The sequence below is a fragment of the Tasmannia lanceolata genome, unplaced genomic scaffold (assembly GCF_043159265.1).
Source record: "Tasmannia lanceolata isolate RefF3 unplaced genomic scaffold, GAP_Taslan_0.1 ptg000005l, whole genome shotgun sequence".
Classification (NCBI taxonomy): domain Eukaryota; kingdom Viridiplantae; phylum Streptophyta; class Magnoliopsida; order Canellales; family Winteraceae; genus Tasmannia; species Tasmannia lanceolata.
Window position 1 is genome coordinate 10,817,114 of NW_027518682.1, and position 17,670 is coordinate 10,834,783.

Consider the following 17,670-nt stretch of genomic DNA (forward strand, 5'->3'; position numbering starts at 1 on the left):
GTTCGTTTAAGATTATGCAAATCAATCGTGAGTGCCTAACCGATTATTGGAATCAAAATTATGTTTAAAATTTGAGTCAAATAATCGGTTTAGCCCTCACAATGGGTTGTCAGTAGGGCCTAAATAGTTTGTGCCCTAAAAATCATTTCGATTATAACCCTCCCCTCTATGGAAACCACTATTGATCCGACGGTTAGTATGATGCTATGAAACTGATTTTTTTTTTTTGGGTCACAGCATATTAAGGCTGTTGCCCAAGAAATGAACGGTTTGGATCATCCGATAGAGGTGCCGTGCCTTACAGTACTTTTTGAAAGGGATTGGACTCTAAAACCACAGGCTATAGAAACCCCAAAAGGGCCAAAACTATAGCGTCTTATACAGGGCGGAGAGGGTCAGCCGGTCAGGGGAGGGTGTTGGATACGACAAAAGCGAGGATAATCCCCGTAAAATCGCCGAGGATTTGGCGATGAAAAGTCGAAAACGTGGGGTACCGTGCTGTCAGATTTGCTCTGTGAAACGAATAACGAGGCGGTGCCCGCTCGTACAACCTCTCCATCCTGTATTTTTACTCTGCAGCAATCGATAGAGCAGACATGGCGCATTTTAGCTATCCTTGATCGCCCCTTTACCCTTTCCTCCATTTTCACCCCCCTTCTTTTCTAGCAGAAACAGGTATGCCAAAAAAGATAGAGAAAGAAGAAGAAGAAGAAGAAGAAATTGGTTTTCCTTAGATCTTTTTTTTTTTTTTTTCAGAACAGAGGAATCTCTCGCTTCTTCTTGTCTTTTTGTTTATGATTTTTTGCTTTTGATTTAGGGCATAGATTTCTTTCTCTTTTATTCTTTTCCTAGTTCGAAGATCATGTCTTTGATTAATGTTTTTTTCATCGTTTTGCGTTGCAGAGGATAATTTTGCTCTACTGTTGCATTGTTTTTTATTTATCTTTCCCCGTTTTTTTTTTTCTTCTTTTACTTAGTTTAGTCATTGTATCGTGATTATTATTCTTGAGCTTGCAAAAGCTTTTCCTTATTCTGTTTGGTGAAAGTTCATGAGGAAGAAGTTAGATTTCTGCTTCCAGCTCTGTTTTTCTTTTTTCATCAGACTTTCTAGGGTTTTGAGATTTTGATGTTGGAATAGGAAAAGAAAAAACTGGAAAATATCGTAATTGAAATTAGCTGTAGAAATTTCTCTTAAGTTCTTTCAGTTCCACACAACTCTCTACTTACTTTATTTATTTATTTTTGCTTTCTTTTTCTGATTTACTCATATAATCTGTTTTTTTTTTTTCGGATTTATGATTCTAGCCTTGTTCTTCATGAAATTTGTAGTGGTATCCTTTTCTTCAAAACATCTAATTTGATTTGGTTCCATTTATATTGAGTTTATCTTCAAAGAAGACCCATCCTCGCGCTATTCTCTCATTGTAAGATTTTACTTTGATTTGCAGAAGAACCTGAAGAAAGGGTACAATGGCTAGTTATATAATTAAGCAGAGGGGTGTCTGGTAAATTATTTTTTACCATGTCAAGGCAGGCTCAGCTCCCACCTCGGTGCCCATTTCAGAACAAAGGTTCTCCATCATCTCGCGTTTTAGATTCTGGGTCTTTGATTGTGCCCCGAAGCGATGAGTTAGAAAGTTATCATAGACGACACCGTAGGTTTCCCTCCCAAAGCTCGGTTTTAGATGAACAACCATCATGGCTTGATGAACTGTTAAATGATCCAGAAACAAATGTCAAAGGGACGTTTCATCGGCGATCGGCTAGTGATCCCGTTGCTTTCTTGGAGGTTCCCTCCACTCTTCCAAGACTAACGCCCCTTGTTGACAAAGAAAAACCAATCCACAGTGGAGCTTATCGTTCGCATGGCGAGGGAGGTCTATCTGTTAAAACGGCGAAATATACTGGTCCTGTAACTAAACAAGAAGAAGAAACTGGAGATTGTGTTGGTTTAGATGCGGGTTGCATCTTTGGTCCTAACTCTCCTAGGCGAAGGAGTAATTTAACGAGTTCAGAATACTCAATAGTTTCAGCATTTTCTGAATATGCTTCTCGAAACAATTTCCCTTATTTACCTGGGAATCTCTCACACAGTTCTGAGACTGACCAATCTGATGCAAAAGGAGATGCTTGTGGTGATGCCATTTGTGATCTTGATCCTGATACCAAGGCAACAAAGAGGTTAGTAATGTCAAACTTCTTTATATGAATTGATCCATTTAATTTCTTTTGTATTCGTCTAAATCTGGTTCCGTTAGATTATTTGTTATGTATTTCAAGAATTGTCCACTGTTTACATGTCTAACATAATATTTGGAGCACTTCACACGACCGCTTTAAAAGCCAATGAAATTTTGCTTTACTGAACTTATTTCATCTTGCCTTTATAATTGTTAAATCATCTCAATGTATATATTCTGTTTAAGTGACACATTTCCCCATTTTGTTTTTTCACCCTCACTTAAGGGTCGACATGTACCCAATAGTAGTCAATTACCATATTTCTTCATCAGAAGTTTTTAATATACTCATTTAATCAGTGTCAGCTTACTTGCATGTCATAGTGGCATTAGATGCAATTGTTATGTTGCAATAGGGTACCCTTGTGTCATCTTATATGCAAATCTTCCATTCTCATGGACTTTATAAATACCTCAAACTCAAGGGCTCAGGAATGGATGGATTGCCATGATTTGGTTGTTATTTTGTTGTCACTCATGTTCATTAGGTTTTGATATAACTCTTACAGTTTAAGTGGGGCCCAGAATTTTGAGTGTTGAAAAGGCTAACTTGGCACCATTGGTCACCTGCCTCCCAATCAAATATTGGTTATTTACTACCTTTTCTGCTCTTTGATGAATGAATGACACCGCCAAACCCAATTCCTTTTGACGCGATACCAGGCCCACCACCATCAGTGAATGACACTGAGGGTGCCTTCCTGATCAAGTCGCTAACTTTGTTGGAGTTTGGACCTCATTTTAAGAATTCATCTTGTTTAAGCTTCCTTATACGGACACAAATAATTTCCTCATGGATAAATGATATGTGATTTATGTCCATGCAAAGAAATCCCAAATCCCTCTGAAAATTGTGGATTTCGAGTGCGTCTATGCTTTTAATTTGTTTGCTTGGCGGTTAGGGCTTAGAAGTTATTCTAAAATCCACAGAAGCATTGTTTCATTTTCTGACTTATCCCAAACATTATTAAAGGCCTAGAATAGCATTGATTGCTCAAGTATGCTTGATATGAATGTGACAATGCATGTGGCTTGAAACTTGTAGGCATCAACAAGTGTTAAATTTTATGAAACATTTTATATCTCCTTACTCGGAGATAAATTATTCAATAGAGTATAAGAATGAAGTTCGTAGAATGTATCGGTTGACCCAGAAAGAGGTACCTAAATGAGACTAGGGTTCTTATGTGCAAGTATTTCAGACTGAAAGCTTTCTAGGTAAGCAAAGAAGAGGAGGTCGACTGATCTCTTTTATGTGAGGTTCTCCTTGACATCTATAACTATAGTGGGTGAGATGGGCTTGAGTTTGAAATACCACAACTGGACACATTTTAAACTATGATTCTATTCTATTGGATATATAGCAGTTTTAAATTGTCGTTTTGGGAAGGGAAGAAAGACTTTTATCAAACTAATAGTTTTTGTTTTCAGATGTGAATTGACCATTTTGTTTAGTCTTGTTTTTTGCGGCTGTTAACCTTTTTCATTTTGACCGGACGACTTGATGCGGATCGTGCTCCGCCACCCCTTTATTTCAAAATAGAGAACTCGAGTGAATGGCTCAGAGAAAGTGCGTCTGAAGTTTTAAATGGGCAGTTAATTAATGAATTTTTATGAAAAGCATTAAGGGAATTAGAGTTGAACAGGTTCAGTTGGACTTATGGGACTTGTTGCAGTCCATTCTATTTTTATTTCATTAGGTACAAAACCTCGACTGGCTTTTTTAAATTAAAAATGGAGGTTATGCTGTGAGAGGAACAAACACAACCTCCGTATCTCCAACACATCTTTGGGTTTTCATGTCTATATTTTGTGATTTGTCCCTCATTGGTTAAAGATCATTGTGTTAGTGGCATCTTTGATGCAGTTCACCTGCGAAGAAACTTAGAAGGAGCTGAAGATCTGAAACAAGAGTTAAGAGAAGCAACCAAGAGGGGTGGAAATATCAAAGCAATGCAAGAGAGGGAGTGAGATCTCCCATGAAATTGGTGCCAATCTCTTATTTCCATTGGGTTTAAGTTATGTATTCTAATTTTATTTTAAGTCAAGTAGGTGGGGTCCATTGGGGAGGGGTTATGTATTTTACTTTTATTTTTTAAGTCAAGTAGGGGGACCTCTTGGGGTTTAAGTTGTGTGTTTCAAGTTATAAGTGATAGGGCCCACTTGTTTTGTTTTATTTAAGTTAATTGGTTTAAGTGAAGGAAATGGGGCCCACTTTGTTAGCCAATAGTTTTAGAGGGGGATTTGGAGTCTTCTAGTTGCAAGTAAGGTTGCTCCATTGTGACCTGGTGGTCACGGGTTTGAGTCACGGAAACAGCCTCTCTGCAAAACAGGGTTAAGGCTGCGTAGATCTAGCCCTCCCTAGACCCCACAATGGTGGGAGCCTCGTGCACTGAGCCGCCCTTTTTTTAGTTGCAAGTTCTGGGAGATGAGAAAAATCACAAGTTAGGGTTGGGTGGGTAATGTGGGTTGGTGGGTGTGTGTCTTTTTTTTTTTTTTGGGTCGGGCCGTGGGTGGGGGTGGTGGGGGATAAAATCATCCAATTTTTAGGGTTTTCTTTTTACGCACGAGTGAAGGGGTATAAAGCTGTCTAAAATCCCTTTGTTGGTTTTTTTATTGACTTGAAGTAAGAAAGAAGGATCTGGTTTCTTCATTGCATGCATCTTGTGCAGGTTATACGTGGGGATTGAAGGGGGGAGAGGTTTTAAATTCCACCGATTACAAGACTTTGAAGATTACTCCACTGTTTGTACTTTGTAGTCAACCTGGAAGTTTTCTTCTTTGATTGCAATTTCTTCACAAGCTGTTAGTGGAAAACAAGGTTAGCAGATAGAAAATGTGTATTTCTTTTTTTATCTGCGCTGTGTGTATTAAAAAAAACTGAATTAGAAGGTGGAATTTTATGATTGGAAAGCTTTTTCAATCTTGATTCCATAGAAATTCAAGAGGTGTTCATCAATTTGATGTCTTGAAAAAACTATTGTAATTCTGTTCTAGTCACACAAAATACGACTATTCATTGAGTTCTTGCTTGTGAGAGATTTGAGGGTCTGTTCTTTATATTATTTGGTGTCATGCCAACATTAAATTGTTTTTGGTGTGAGAAGATGGGAAATTATTCATCAGTGTCCTTTGGTTTGAAATAGTTTCAAGTGCAGTAAGACACATAAGAACATAGAGAAACAAGGAGCCAAGACATGAGGAAGGATGTGATAAAGGTATGGAGGCAACACAAAAAGAAGATGGTAATATTATGTACGAGGATACTCATGACCCTTAGTCGGTGAATAGAAAATCTTTTATAGGCTTAAGAAGAGGAACCTTGGTTGATTCATAGCATATTCTCTACAATTTGTGCCATTAGAGGTCATAGTACCGGGTTTATCTGATGTGATCCGCTTTGATACCAAATTAATGTGAATCTAGGCTCTTATAAAGACGAGTAAAGCTAAATTCCATCATTTTGTCCCTTTTTCCTCCAAGGTACCAGAGACCAATACCTCAACAAGAGCTGCTGAAATGACCCAAGCAATATCAAACTTGGCTAGGATGAGGCCCCACACTTATCTAGCAAATTATGGAAAGAAAGAAATGCCGGGGTGTTTGATGGGCACTAAGAGGCTCCCTTTTCTTGCCAACAAAGCTATTGCTCTAACTATAGCCTGGGCGAGAGCTCTTTCGTTCTTCGCCTTTGTGTCCGCACATGACCTTAGGTATGGGTGGAAGGAAATTTGCTTCAACTTGACTCAGAGCCCCATGACTGTGCAGAAGTGGAAGCACCCCCCCACCCCCACCCCCACCCCACTCCACCCCACCCCACCCCACCGGATTTCCTAAAGTTTAACTTTGTTGGCTATAGCTTGGGCAACTTGGGACCCTCGGGGATTGGAGGTGTTCTTAGAGATGATAACGGGGAAGTTAGTTGGCCTTGGGAGTTTTCGGGTCCGGTGTGGATCGTAGACTCAGGTGAAGCAGAAGTGCGTGCAACACATCAAGGAATTAAGCTTCTTGCTAATGTCGATTTCGAAAAAATTATTGTAGAAGGGGACTCGCTAAATGTCATTAGGTAGCTTAGCGGGTCTCGTCCTTAGAAGCAGGAAAAATTGCACAAGGGTGTCGCTCCCATGTGAGAACCGCGATTCCGCGCTACTCCCCAAGGATCGGCTAAGGATCGTGCCCCCAAAGTCTCATAAAATTTAAAAAAACACAGAAATGATAAAAAGAAAAGAAAAGAAAAGAAAAGCGATGAATCTTATCTGGAACGTTTCAGAAATGACAATATTGAAGGAGATGATAAGATCGAAGAGATGAGATAATCTTGAAGGACTGAATACTCCATCGTTTCTGCTTTTAGTCCAAAGTGAAAGCCCTAATAAATTGTACTATTGTTAAATGATAACGACACCCCCACTTGTTAATGAATATTAAAATACTATCTTTTATTTGATATAGGCACTCCAGGGAAACAATCCTTGTGATTGGATATCATTCATTGCCGGCTTTTTATTAAAAATTTCTTGCATGCGTGACTTGAAAGGCAGGCTTTTTTTGGCATGCGTGAATGACTGGCTTGAAAACCGTGAAAAGCAGCTTGAAACCCGTGGATGGCATGCATTTGTTGTACTTTAGACAGCTCCTTTAAGGCTTTTGTTGTACTTGGGAAAACCCCCTCTAGTGTCAAAGAGCAGTCATAAATACACTAGAGAGGGCTGTCCAAGCAAGAAAATGGGGTGAATATACCACTTTCCTTACATTAAATGCAAAGCATGAGAGCATTGAAAATATGATCTGAACCGTCCACTTGCCAGCTGTGATCAATATAAATGTTGTGAATATTAAATGTAAAGAATTTATTTAAGGGAAATGATTCAACACCGCCAGGTTTGGGATGTAGGAATATCTACGGAAAAGTTTGGAACAGAAATACTATTCTTTAATTTTTTTGATTGGGAAATGATATATTAGCCCCTTTTTTTACTTGAAACAGCCACCTACAGTGTATTTATGACTACACTTTTACACTAGAGGGGGGTGTTCCTAGTAAAAAAAGGGGGCGAATATGCCACTTCCCTTCTTGATTTTCCAATATCTTTCCTCTTTAAGAATGATATTTGGCACTCTGTTAATTTGATAAAGGCACTCATTATTTTCTTAAACATGCCTAATAATAATGTATTAAAGGCAATTGAGACTTACTAAAGTAAATGAATCACATCTATTATTATAATCTCAGCCATCCACTTTTGTGTCAATGACTGAGATTAGTCTAACTTAAAAACCAATTTTCTTATCACAGCCATTCTAAACCTTTACAAATTGAAGGGTTAGGATCATCTTATGGAGATTATTTTTGGGCAAATATGTATTTACATTTGGACCCGATAAATGAACAGTTTAGATCTTCTATGGTTACAAATTACTACTTTTTGTCTTGATGATGTATTTAAATTTTGAAATATATATGATGATGGTTGGAAACTTGGAAATTGCTACTTTTTGATGTACTTAAACTTTGAAACATATATATGAATAGGATGTACTTGAATTTTGAATGGCAAAGAAAATACTACACAGGCGCTCCTAACCTTAGATTCTTCTAGACCCCTACACTCCTCCGCTCCCGGCCCCGCTTCGTGCTTCTAAGGTCTCGTCCTTTTCCTTGACGATTTGCCACTTTTTTTTTTTGAAGAGATTCTAGATTTGGTGGGGAAAGCGTCTCCATCTTTCTTTCATGTTAGGTGATCGGCAAATGGTATTGCTGATAGATTAGCTTGGGATGTTGTGGTGAGGGAGGTCTTGGAGCTCTTTGATTTTCTGCCCCTTGATGGTTTTGCCAGTGTCATTTGTTGTTGTGTTGCTTCTTTATGCCTTTCTCTCTCTCTCTCTTTATACTTGACCATCTCAGTCTCCTTTGATTTTAATGAAATCTTCTACAATTAAAAAAAAATGTAAATCACTCTTATACCAAATAATGTGAATCTATGTCAGCCAAGAGAGAGAAAGAAATAATAGATAGTCAAGATCAAGACCAAGAAAGATCAAGAAAAAAATCATGATCAAGAAACGATCAAGGAGACCGGGATAAAGGAGACAGAGATCCAGAAAGAGATCAAGATCAAGAAAGAAGGTAGATAGGGGTAGAAAGAAAAGCGGTTTATGAACCTAACCAAGGGGAGCGATTTGTGAACCCAATCATGGGGATTGAAAAGATGTCATTTGGTCATCACCCGGGCTATGCCGCTACAGATACAACTACAACGCTTCTACCCAATCAAGACATTCCCGTTCATCAATTCCATAAAATCTTGGAATGTCTCTAATCCTTATAGTTAATAATTGATTACAATCCATGGTCTAGGATCTTCCCTTTGTAATCCTGCTATCCCAAGTAGCCATTTTAACCTAGGCTTCTAGAGGAGGGTTTCTACTTCCAAAGATTTCAAGACTTTGAATTTTTTTTTGAAGATTGACAAAGTATATTATTACCATGAAAATTACATTGGGGACCAGGGGTCCCGACTTGCATTTACATAGCATTATGGTCAAGAGCATACTCCTAATGCATCAAAAGAAAAGTAGAAGCTGTTCATAATTACATTAAGTTAAAAGATAACTAAACCATCCTTCCATCTCCTGGCAAAACATCTAAAAACTAACTGCCTTCCCAACCAAAAACAACTTCCCAATCAACCAAAAATAATTTTTCTTCTCTCCAGACGCCTGAGGACAAGTACAAAATCCAACGAAGGATATCACCCAAAGTTAAAGACTAGAGTCTCTCAAGCTAAAAGGAATCGACTTCAATGCAGCTGCTCCACAGCTTCCAAGATCAGATTAGTGCCTGAAACAACCAGGGCAAAGAAATTGAAGCTATAGTGAAGATCTTCATCGCTTTATCCGCTCACGTACTTCCTCAGAAATAACTAAAGCAACAAACTTATCGAATCAAAACAAATCCTCAATGGGGAGACCAAATGCCTCAAAAAGCGAAAGACGAAAAGTCTCTCAAGCATATCAAGGGTCTTCTATGCTTAAATTTTTCCATAACCTCTCCTGAGGGTTTCAAGAAGACTCCTTTACACTACCAACTAGTCAACATAACAACCACCCTCCGTTTAATCTTTAAACTTCAGCAACACCCTTACCTATAACGCCTCAAAAAACAGTCCACCTATTCCTTCTGACTATTTATAAACACTAATAATACAACCATATCTACGAAAACCTAAAGAAACTATAGTCTAAGGACAAACGAGGAACCAAACAAAAATCAAGGTTTTAAATTTCACTTTCGGAATGCGTTTCATTCCTCACCGAAACCAAAATTTCAGGTGAAATTTCAAATTTTCGTTTGAAATCCTTCGAAATAGGGAAAAGTAATATTTTATCCCGTAGGGAAATTTTGGGATAATATTAAATAACAAATAAATTTCAAATATTTTAGGGATATTCCTTAAATTTTGGCCCGAAATTTCGGGGATAATGAAATTTCAAAATTTCGGTCGAAATTTTGTAACATTTTGACTTGACCCAATCCCGAAATTTCGGATTTCCGTCGAAATTTAAAACCTTGACAAAAACAGGGGCAGGGCAACTACTTCTTCAGGGTCCTTGATCCTTGGCCCCTTTTCCTCCCGCAGTTGTTTCTTTCCCCTTTCCTCCATATCCATAAACATTTTCATCGTCTCATCCAAATTCTCTTTTTACCCAATCCCAAAGGCATCACCCACTGACAGCAAGTCATCAGAATCCACCTCCATCTGTTTTTTATAAACTCTGGCCTCCTTAGAGTCCACTTCGACCTCCTTACCTTTAGATTGTTCCTCTCGAGCCAAGCGCGAATGAACCAGCCGACTGACTTCCACATTAAGAGAGTCTCGAGACATCTTAGACCCCTCATCTGGTACCATAACAGGAGGAACCACCTCTAAGTTTTCAAGACCCATCTGCGCTTCCCACTTCATCCGCCTTTCTCTGCGCTCGAGTTCCAGCGCCTCCTTGAAATGCGGAAGCATGTAGGCTGGGATGCAGTTTTCTTTTGGGTCATGTTTGCCGGTCAGCCGAAAGAACTCGTCAGCGTTCGCCCTTGCATCTTTCTTAAATTGTTTCCAGTCCTCTTTCCAAGTAGCCATCATCTTTTCTCTTGGTGTTGGATTTTCCACGGAAGCCTTCGCATCATCATACACCTAGGTCTTTTTTGACTTGAACCCCTCACCTCCGCCGCAGAAGATACTTTCCGTAACATGTTTTTGTCTCCATCACCCCCCTCCCCTAAAGAAGTGGAATCACTAGGGATATCAAAGTTCTCTAACATTTTCTTAATTTCTGAAACTAGAGTTTTTTTTTTCTCTTCCCTAACAAAGTGACCCTGATGCTTCCTTTTAAAGAAGGAGACCGCCTCTTGTGGCCAATAAATGATTTTCAAATTTCTGGTCCCTACGCATGGACCTGGCTTTTCCAACACGGAAGCTTTTCAGCTTCTTCTTAGATTTCACACGTTTCCTACCAGAGTTATCTATATCAATTAGTGCTATTTTCGTTTTGCCCGCAACTCTGTCAAGACCATCATTATTATGATTTTCTGAGTGGTTTGATATCGGTGCCTCTGCCGACTGCGGGACTATTCGTTCTGCATTACAACCTCGATTAACCTTCCCCCAGGTGCCAAGTGTCCTCGCCTTAGATGGGTTCTTATCACTATCCGGCCCACGCCGTCCTTTGAAAATTACTCCACGACTGTAATCAACCTGGAAGTTTTCTTCTTTGACTGTAATTTCTGCACAAATTTTAGCGTACAGCAAGTTAGTGGACTGAAATTGTGTGCTATTTTATTTGATTCACATATTTTGTTTTCAAAAAACCGAATTAGAACACAGGGTTTTATGATTTAAAATCTTTTCCAATCTTAGACCAACGAAATTCAGCAGTTTTACATCATTTTGCTCTCTTGAAAATACTACTGTAATTCTGTTCTAAGCACACAAAATTTGACTGTTCATTGAGTTCCTATTTGTACTAGATTTGAGGATTTGTTTATTACATTTATTTGATATCAGAGTATCCATAGTATTAGATTTTTTTTTTTTTTTTGCGTCACGCCTCCTCCAGTGTAAGAACTACAAGTAATGTCCTTGAATTTTCATAATCATATACAGAGAGAGAGAGAGAGAGAGAGAGAGAGAGAGAGAGAGAGAGAGAGAGTACGTGGACATGTGTTTGTATGCATGCATGCACTAGCGCAGATGGAGAAGGACAGAGAGAAAGTGAGAAAGATAAAAGAGGATAGATTCATGGGTATACTTTCGCCCTAGGTGCTAATTTGTTTTATTATTGTTAAACCAATAATACCAAAATGCCCTTATATCTTGTGGTCTTATTGCATTTATATCGTGTCTCAACATAGCCGACTCTTTGACCAATTGATCACATCAGACAAGGGAGTTTTAATAGTTATGAATTAATTGTAGAAATTTGAGGATCTTACCATAAGATGTGGCACTAATTAAATTCCATCCCAAACCCTTGCTAGGTTAAAAGATGGATTAAGATTCGCCGTTCATCTTGACTTAGCCACATTGAGTATCACTGACCCTGATGATGCCTTTCACATGTCCCTAAAGGTAGTGGAAAACATGGAACAAACCGCCCTTAGGAAGTTTGGAGAGAACAAATCTTGAAGGGTTTCAGAAATCAGAACCTAGTCAAACTGTGAGGATAAGTACACAATGTTAATACCAACATAAGAACCAATGTTCCTAGGATGACATCTAATTAAGATACTACAGACAAGGGAGTGACAATTTGTCAAAGAGTCCATCCTGGAAATCTGTAGGAAGGTACTCGTGTTTCAGCTTGGTCTTCATCTCTTCCCATATGGTGAGTGGAGGGATTACGGCTTGTTGCATATCCAGCTCAACATTTCTCCGCCATATATTAGCATGACCCACTAACTTCATCTTTACAAGCCTGATCCTATGACAATCTTTCATATCATTCCACTCAAAATACTCTTCCATAGCAGCTAGCCAATCAAGAAATACGGGGCAGCTAGCATCCCATTATGCTCAGGTACATCCTCTTTAACCTTCTTAGTTATATCACCTAGCTGATCCACCTGCTCATATCCATTTCTTTCAAGTTCTTTATGTGGCCAATCATTGGCACGAGTGTTTACCATGAACGTTTTTGTAGGGTTAACTCTAGGGACTGTTCTAGGTGTTGGAATCACTTGGTGATCATTCTCTCCAACTGGATTGTTCACCTGGGATGTTTGGTCAACTTGATAGTAATTGGCCACTTCTTTGTCACCTTGAAATGAGTTTATATGTTAATTGTTTCTATAGAAAGCTAATTCTATCCATAAGTTCACATTTAAGATCATCTTGATCCTTATCAGTCGAACTACCACTAAAATTTCTACTGCTTCTAGTAGTCATTCAACCTAGGCTCTAATACCAAATATAATGTAGGATAATAAAGGGAATTTACTTGTAACATAATCTTCAAGCAAAAAAATCAATCCTCAAAACTAATAGATTATTTATTTTCTTGCAATTTGTAAAAATAGATCTCAGTTCAATTCTCTCAAATGTCTCGAAATCACTAATTAGGGTTGATCTTGCCCATCCCAACCAAAATCGATTACGTCCAACCATTGGATCTCAAGATACTCTTATTAGGAAACTCGATGGCTGTGATCAATCTGATCTGTCCATTAGGTTGGAGATCTGAACCATTCAGATTATTCACAATGAAACTCTAAAAAATCCTTCAGTAAAATAAAAAAAGAACTTGAATTTAATGATAGATGGGTTGATCTTGGAGCTCTAGGAAGAAGAACAAAGAAGGGTTAGAATGTTAGATAATACATGAGAGGAGATAGAGGCGAATAGTAGATCCAAGGTTTTCTAAATGCTATGGGACTACATGTATATAAGAAAGAAAAGAGACTAGAAAGTTCTCAAACCCTAATAAAAAACCAAATATTTTGGACTAAAATACACCATCCTATCCTATGAAGTATTTCCCTCCCTTGTGCAATAAAGAAGTGGTATTTGCCTCTTTATTGAAGTTGTTGGCATGGCTGAGCCATATTTTATAAGAAGTCACTTAGTGATTTAAATGACGAAATCAAAATACTCAATTCGCCCTTATTACTTAAATATGAATGAAAAGTTCAATAATTATCCAATCTATACCCAAGTTGCCCTTATGCATGTAAACCTTGTACTGATCTATCACTTTATACAACATGCTTTAAGTTGCCACATTTCTGCAGGCACTCTGGGCAGCGCTCAAGGGTTCGTAAACTTCAGTATATTGCTGAACTGGAAAGGACTGTAAATGTTCTTGAGGTAATTACATGTTTACCCTCCTTTGACATGGAACTATTTATACCAAGAAATTTCTTTAGCCTAATAGATGTAAGTTAAACTTTTCTGTCAGTGCAGACTTTAGAATCGGAGTTAACAGTCAGAGTTGCTTCTCTATTTCAACAGCGTGCTATTTTGTCTGTTGAAAACAACACACTAAAGCAGCAAATAGCCAGCCTTCAGGAAGAGAAAATGATTAAGGATGGTGAGTCCCATTGCTTGTTGACTTGTACTCATAGTTCTTTAGAGAAAATTTTTGAAAATGGCCCCAGTAACCTCTTTTTCCAAGGGCTTGCCAAATTATCCTTGAGTTTGGGAAAGTCCCAAATTATCTTGATTCTCCAGAATATATTATCCCCTGTTGTTTCCTTTCACCACCCTTATTGGATGATGAAAGGGGCTGCCATGTCACACGATACCATGTTTCAAGAATCATACATGTTGAAGTATAAATGATTAAATAACACCAACTCCAGCTTAAGCTTTTGGAGCAATTGGTTGTTTCACCTGGTATTAGATCTATTGCCTCATGGTAGGTCTTGGGTTCAAGACCCAACAACTCCTTCGTGTTAAAAGCCCACGTGTATGGCCAACCCAAAAAAGAGGGGCCACACGTGAGGGGGAATGTTGAAGTATAAATGATTAAATAACTCCAACTCGAACAGCTTAAGCATTTAGAGTAACTGATCGTTTCACATCTCTCTCTCTCTCTCTCTCTCTCTCTCTCTCTCTCTCTCTCTCTCGTGTGCACACCAAAAAGAAAAAGAAGGAAGTTTTTATTTTTATGACAATTGAAACTGAATAATGGAGAAAACAAAACATTCAAAAATTAGAGAAAGGGAACTAGAGGTTCCCATTCTGAACAACCAATAAATGATTTGTATGATTATTCTCAATGTTCCTCAAATATCTGAAAAAACTTTAGACAGGTTGATTGCATATATCTGTGTTTTATTTCTTGAAGTGTAGCTGCTTTAAAATATAAAATGTTATCCTTCTTTTTTCTTTTAAATTCTTTTCGCCTTGAAAATATAAAATGTTATCAGGGACAAGAATTTCGGCACATCCTCATTATAATGTAAAGAGGTCCGCCTGTATTGCATGAGGTGGTCCCTATATTTATCAATCCAAACAGGTCACCTGGTGGCGGACCCCACGTTGAATCTCCCATGGCCCAAAAATCTAGATGATCTTCTTATTCTAACTATCTGATTAAATGTATTGTGACTGTTGAATTTGGACTGGACCATTGCCAATATCTTTTTGGACTGTCTAATTGCAAGTCTGGTTGGATGCTTGGGATCATTCAATTGGCCCAAATCTGGGGCTCTTGGAGCCCAAGGTGAGATCCCCAATGTGAACAGCCTGGATTGATCAATGGTTGGGCCCAAGTAAATACATTTGTACCTGATTATATTGCGAGAGAGGATGTGCCAAGCTGGATCATTGTTTTTTCTAAAATTATCTAGAACAGAGCAAATGCCATTTTATAAAAGCATTTGTCTGCACCTTTCTGGAAAATCCAGTAGGCTCACACTCATTGGCCATTTGGATACAAGGATTTTACAATCTAGATTGTAAAATCAAGGATTTTCGAGCCAAAAACAGGATTTTATAAGCTAAAACTTGGATTTTATAAGCTAAAACCTGGATTTTACAATCCTGAAAATGTACAATCCGGGTTTTAGCTTATAAAATCCAAGTTTTAGCTTATAAAATCCAGATTTTAGCTTGTAAAATCTGGATTTTACAATCCAGGATTATAAAATTAATGTATCTGAACAGCCTTAGTAAATTCCGGGTTCTTTTCACCTATAGGAAGAACTGCTTTATTTAAAATTGTGGTCATCTTTTGTCACTGTCAGAATTTTCAGTTGCATTTCCTTATGCACTCAAAGTCAAAAGTGCTTTCTCCTCTCTATCTCTGATTTTTCTTTTCTTTTTTTAATTCTTATTTTTATGTTAACCGATTTTAGGGCAATATCAATCACTCAAGAATGAAGTTGAGAGGTTGAAAATGGTTTGCATGGAATATCGATAAAGCCAAAGCACTTAATATTTTGGGATGGGCCCAACTGAGGCAGCACCTTCAGAAACCAGCTGGCAGATGTTGGACATGGAAAACTGAATCTTGATGCAAACCGAGTTCCCTTGAAACATGGTTTCAGAAGCTAGTGAGGCTTGGACCATGTGAGCGTGGCCCATACATATCCAGTAATGAGAGGAATCATCCAAAGCTACACCAAGTCCCAGGTTGGTAGTCAATTCTAATACACTCAATTCCTCTTCTGTAAATTCTCTGCCGGTTTGGTAAATGTTTTTAGAACTATTGCTCTGATCAATGGGAAAACTATCTCTTCATGTCTCCTTTTAGTCTAATATGCACGCATTACATGTGAAAAAAGCTTAAGCCGTTAGATGGTGTTATTTAATCACTTCTAATTCAACACTCCCCCCCCCCGTGTGGCCCCTCTTTTTTGGGTTGGCCGTACATGTGGCACATGTCGCCCCTCTTTTGGGTTGGCTTTACATGTGGATTTTTAATATCAAGGAGCCAGTTACACCATAAGCCATAGCTGTTAGAGTAGGCAATATTTAATCTTTTATACTTTAACATTGCACACATACATATAGACATAAATACATATAAAAGGAATGATCACTTGTAGGTAAGAGGAAGATATCGGATGTTAGGCTACCAACCTAGCAACCAACATGGAGTGTTCACCACATTTGACAGCCATCTGATTAAGATTTGATGGTTTTTAGGAAGATCAGTTACTATAGAAGTTCATTATAAGTTATTATAAGGTGGTTTCCATTAGTTATGCCAGATTTGTCACATCCTTCGAATAGTGTAAAGATAGGAGGGAGTTGTGGCATCTTTTCACTTTTGTTAGACATGACATACCTAAAATCCATGGTTGATTAGCTCATAATTCGAGGTTGTCGCTGCCGACATATAGTTAAGGTTAGTTTCTTGTGTTAGTGATAAAAAGGAGGGTTTCCAAGAATGGTAACGGCAAATCAGATCATAACCTGAAACCCATGTGATGAACAGGGCTCCTTATGACTAAGCTATGGCACACAGCACAGCTAAGATGATATCAATCCCAATCGAATTCATCGGAACACTCATAATGATCAACTTTACGAAGATCCCATTGGATTCCGGAAGCTCGTAGCATTGGTCCTGATAAACCCCAATTTATTGCTTCCTCTCCACTTATAAGTATTTCCCATACAATTGGTTCTTTTTCCCGAATTTTTCTTTTTGCAATTCCTGTGTTTGAAGCAATAAAAATATAAGCATGATTTTTCCAGGTAAATGATAAATGCGCCCCTTTTCATTACTTGGGACACCCAGCTGCAGTGTACTGTGTACGATGGCAATCAGGTCCTTTAAATCCATCGCATGTGATGTACACCAGCCTTTTGCAGTCATAGATAAAGTACAGCAAGTGATGAAAAGGGGCGCATTTATCATTTCCCTTTTTTCATGTATGTAGCACAAGTGTTTCTTAGATATTTCAATGGAAAAAATTGGGTGTTTTAGGGATCGATCTGGTACTTCCAAAAAACATAGCTTAGGATGCTGATTAGAAGTTGCTTTTATACTGTTTCCTTTTTCATCAGTATTTTTGAATAATGATAGATTATGTTTAAGAACAAAAACATGATGAAAGGGAGACAAAGGGTGGGGCTTTGAAAATGAAAGCTCATGGAAAGAGAGGAGGAGCCACAAACAGACAGGGACAAAGCTATGGACCCCAGATTATTTTACTTTAATCCTTCATGCAGTTAAAAAAACAAAAGAAACACCTTGTATTTTTCGTGTGGGTTACCTTTAAAAATAAAAAATAAAAATAAATTTGTGGTGGGTGTTAGAGAATCGTGAGGTCCTCTATTAAATTATGGAAATGTTCCCCGTCATGATCTTTTCGGTTGTAACCATATGTTTGTAGGTCACTGAATCCACTGATCAGATGGTTAGGATGGCTTGATCGGTGAGATTTTTAAACAGTTGCCTGTCTACGGCCAGTGGCATAAGGTGAAGA

At 38.2% G+C, this 17,670-nt stretch overlaps 1 protein-coding gene across 3 annotated transcripts; it reads left to right on the forward strand.

The window, feature by feature from the left end:
- Window positions 1–373: 373 nt before the first annotated feature.
- LOC143877466 (bZIP protein) lies at window positions 374–15,979 on the forward strand. Of its 3 annotated transcripts, none has more exons than XM_077379511.1 (5): window positions 374–723; window positions 1,449–2,181; window positions 13,519–13,594; window positions 13,691–13,817; window positions 15,589–15,979. In XM_077379511.1, the coding sequence occupies exons 2-5, from the start codon at window positions 1,523–1,525 to the stop codon at window positions 15,651–15,653; spliced, it is 927 nt and encodes a 308-aa protein (XP_077235626.1). In that variant the 5' UTR covers window positions 374–723; window positions 1,449–1,522; the 3' UTR covers window positions 15,654–15,979. The 3 variants fall into 3 exon arrangements, with proteins under 3 accessions (XP_077235626.1, XP_077235625.1, XP_077235627.1); XM_077379510.1 differs by having other exon boundaries at window positions 374–675; XM_077379512.1 differs by lacking the exon at window positions 15,589–15,979 and having other exon boundaries at window positions 374–675; window positions 13,686–13,817.
- The last annotated feature ends 1,691 nt before the right edge of the window (window positions 15,980–17,670 follow it).

Bases quoted from the DNA above. Each gene is read 5' to 3' on its own strand.
- LOC143877466 (XM_077379511.1), top strand. From the start codon at position 1,523: ATGTCAAGGCAGGCTCAGCTCCCACCTCGGTGCCCATTTCAGAACAAA. The intron at 13,595-13,690 runs GTAATTACATGT...CTGTCAGTGCAG, and splicing joins GGACTGTAAATGTTCTTGAG to ACTTTAGAATCGGAGTTAAC. The intron at 13,818-15,588 runs GTGAGTCCCATT...AACCGATTTTAG, and splicing joins AGAGAAAATGATTAAGGATG to GGCAATATCAATCACTCAAG.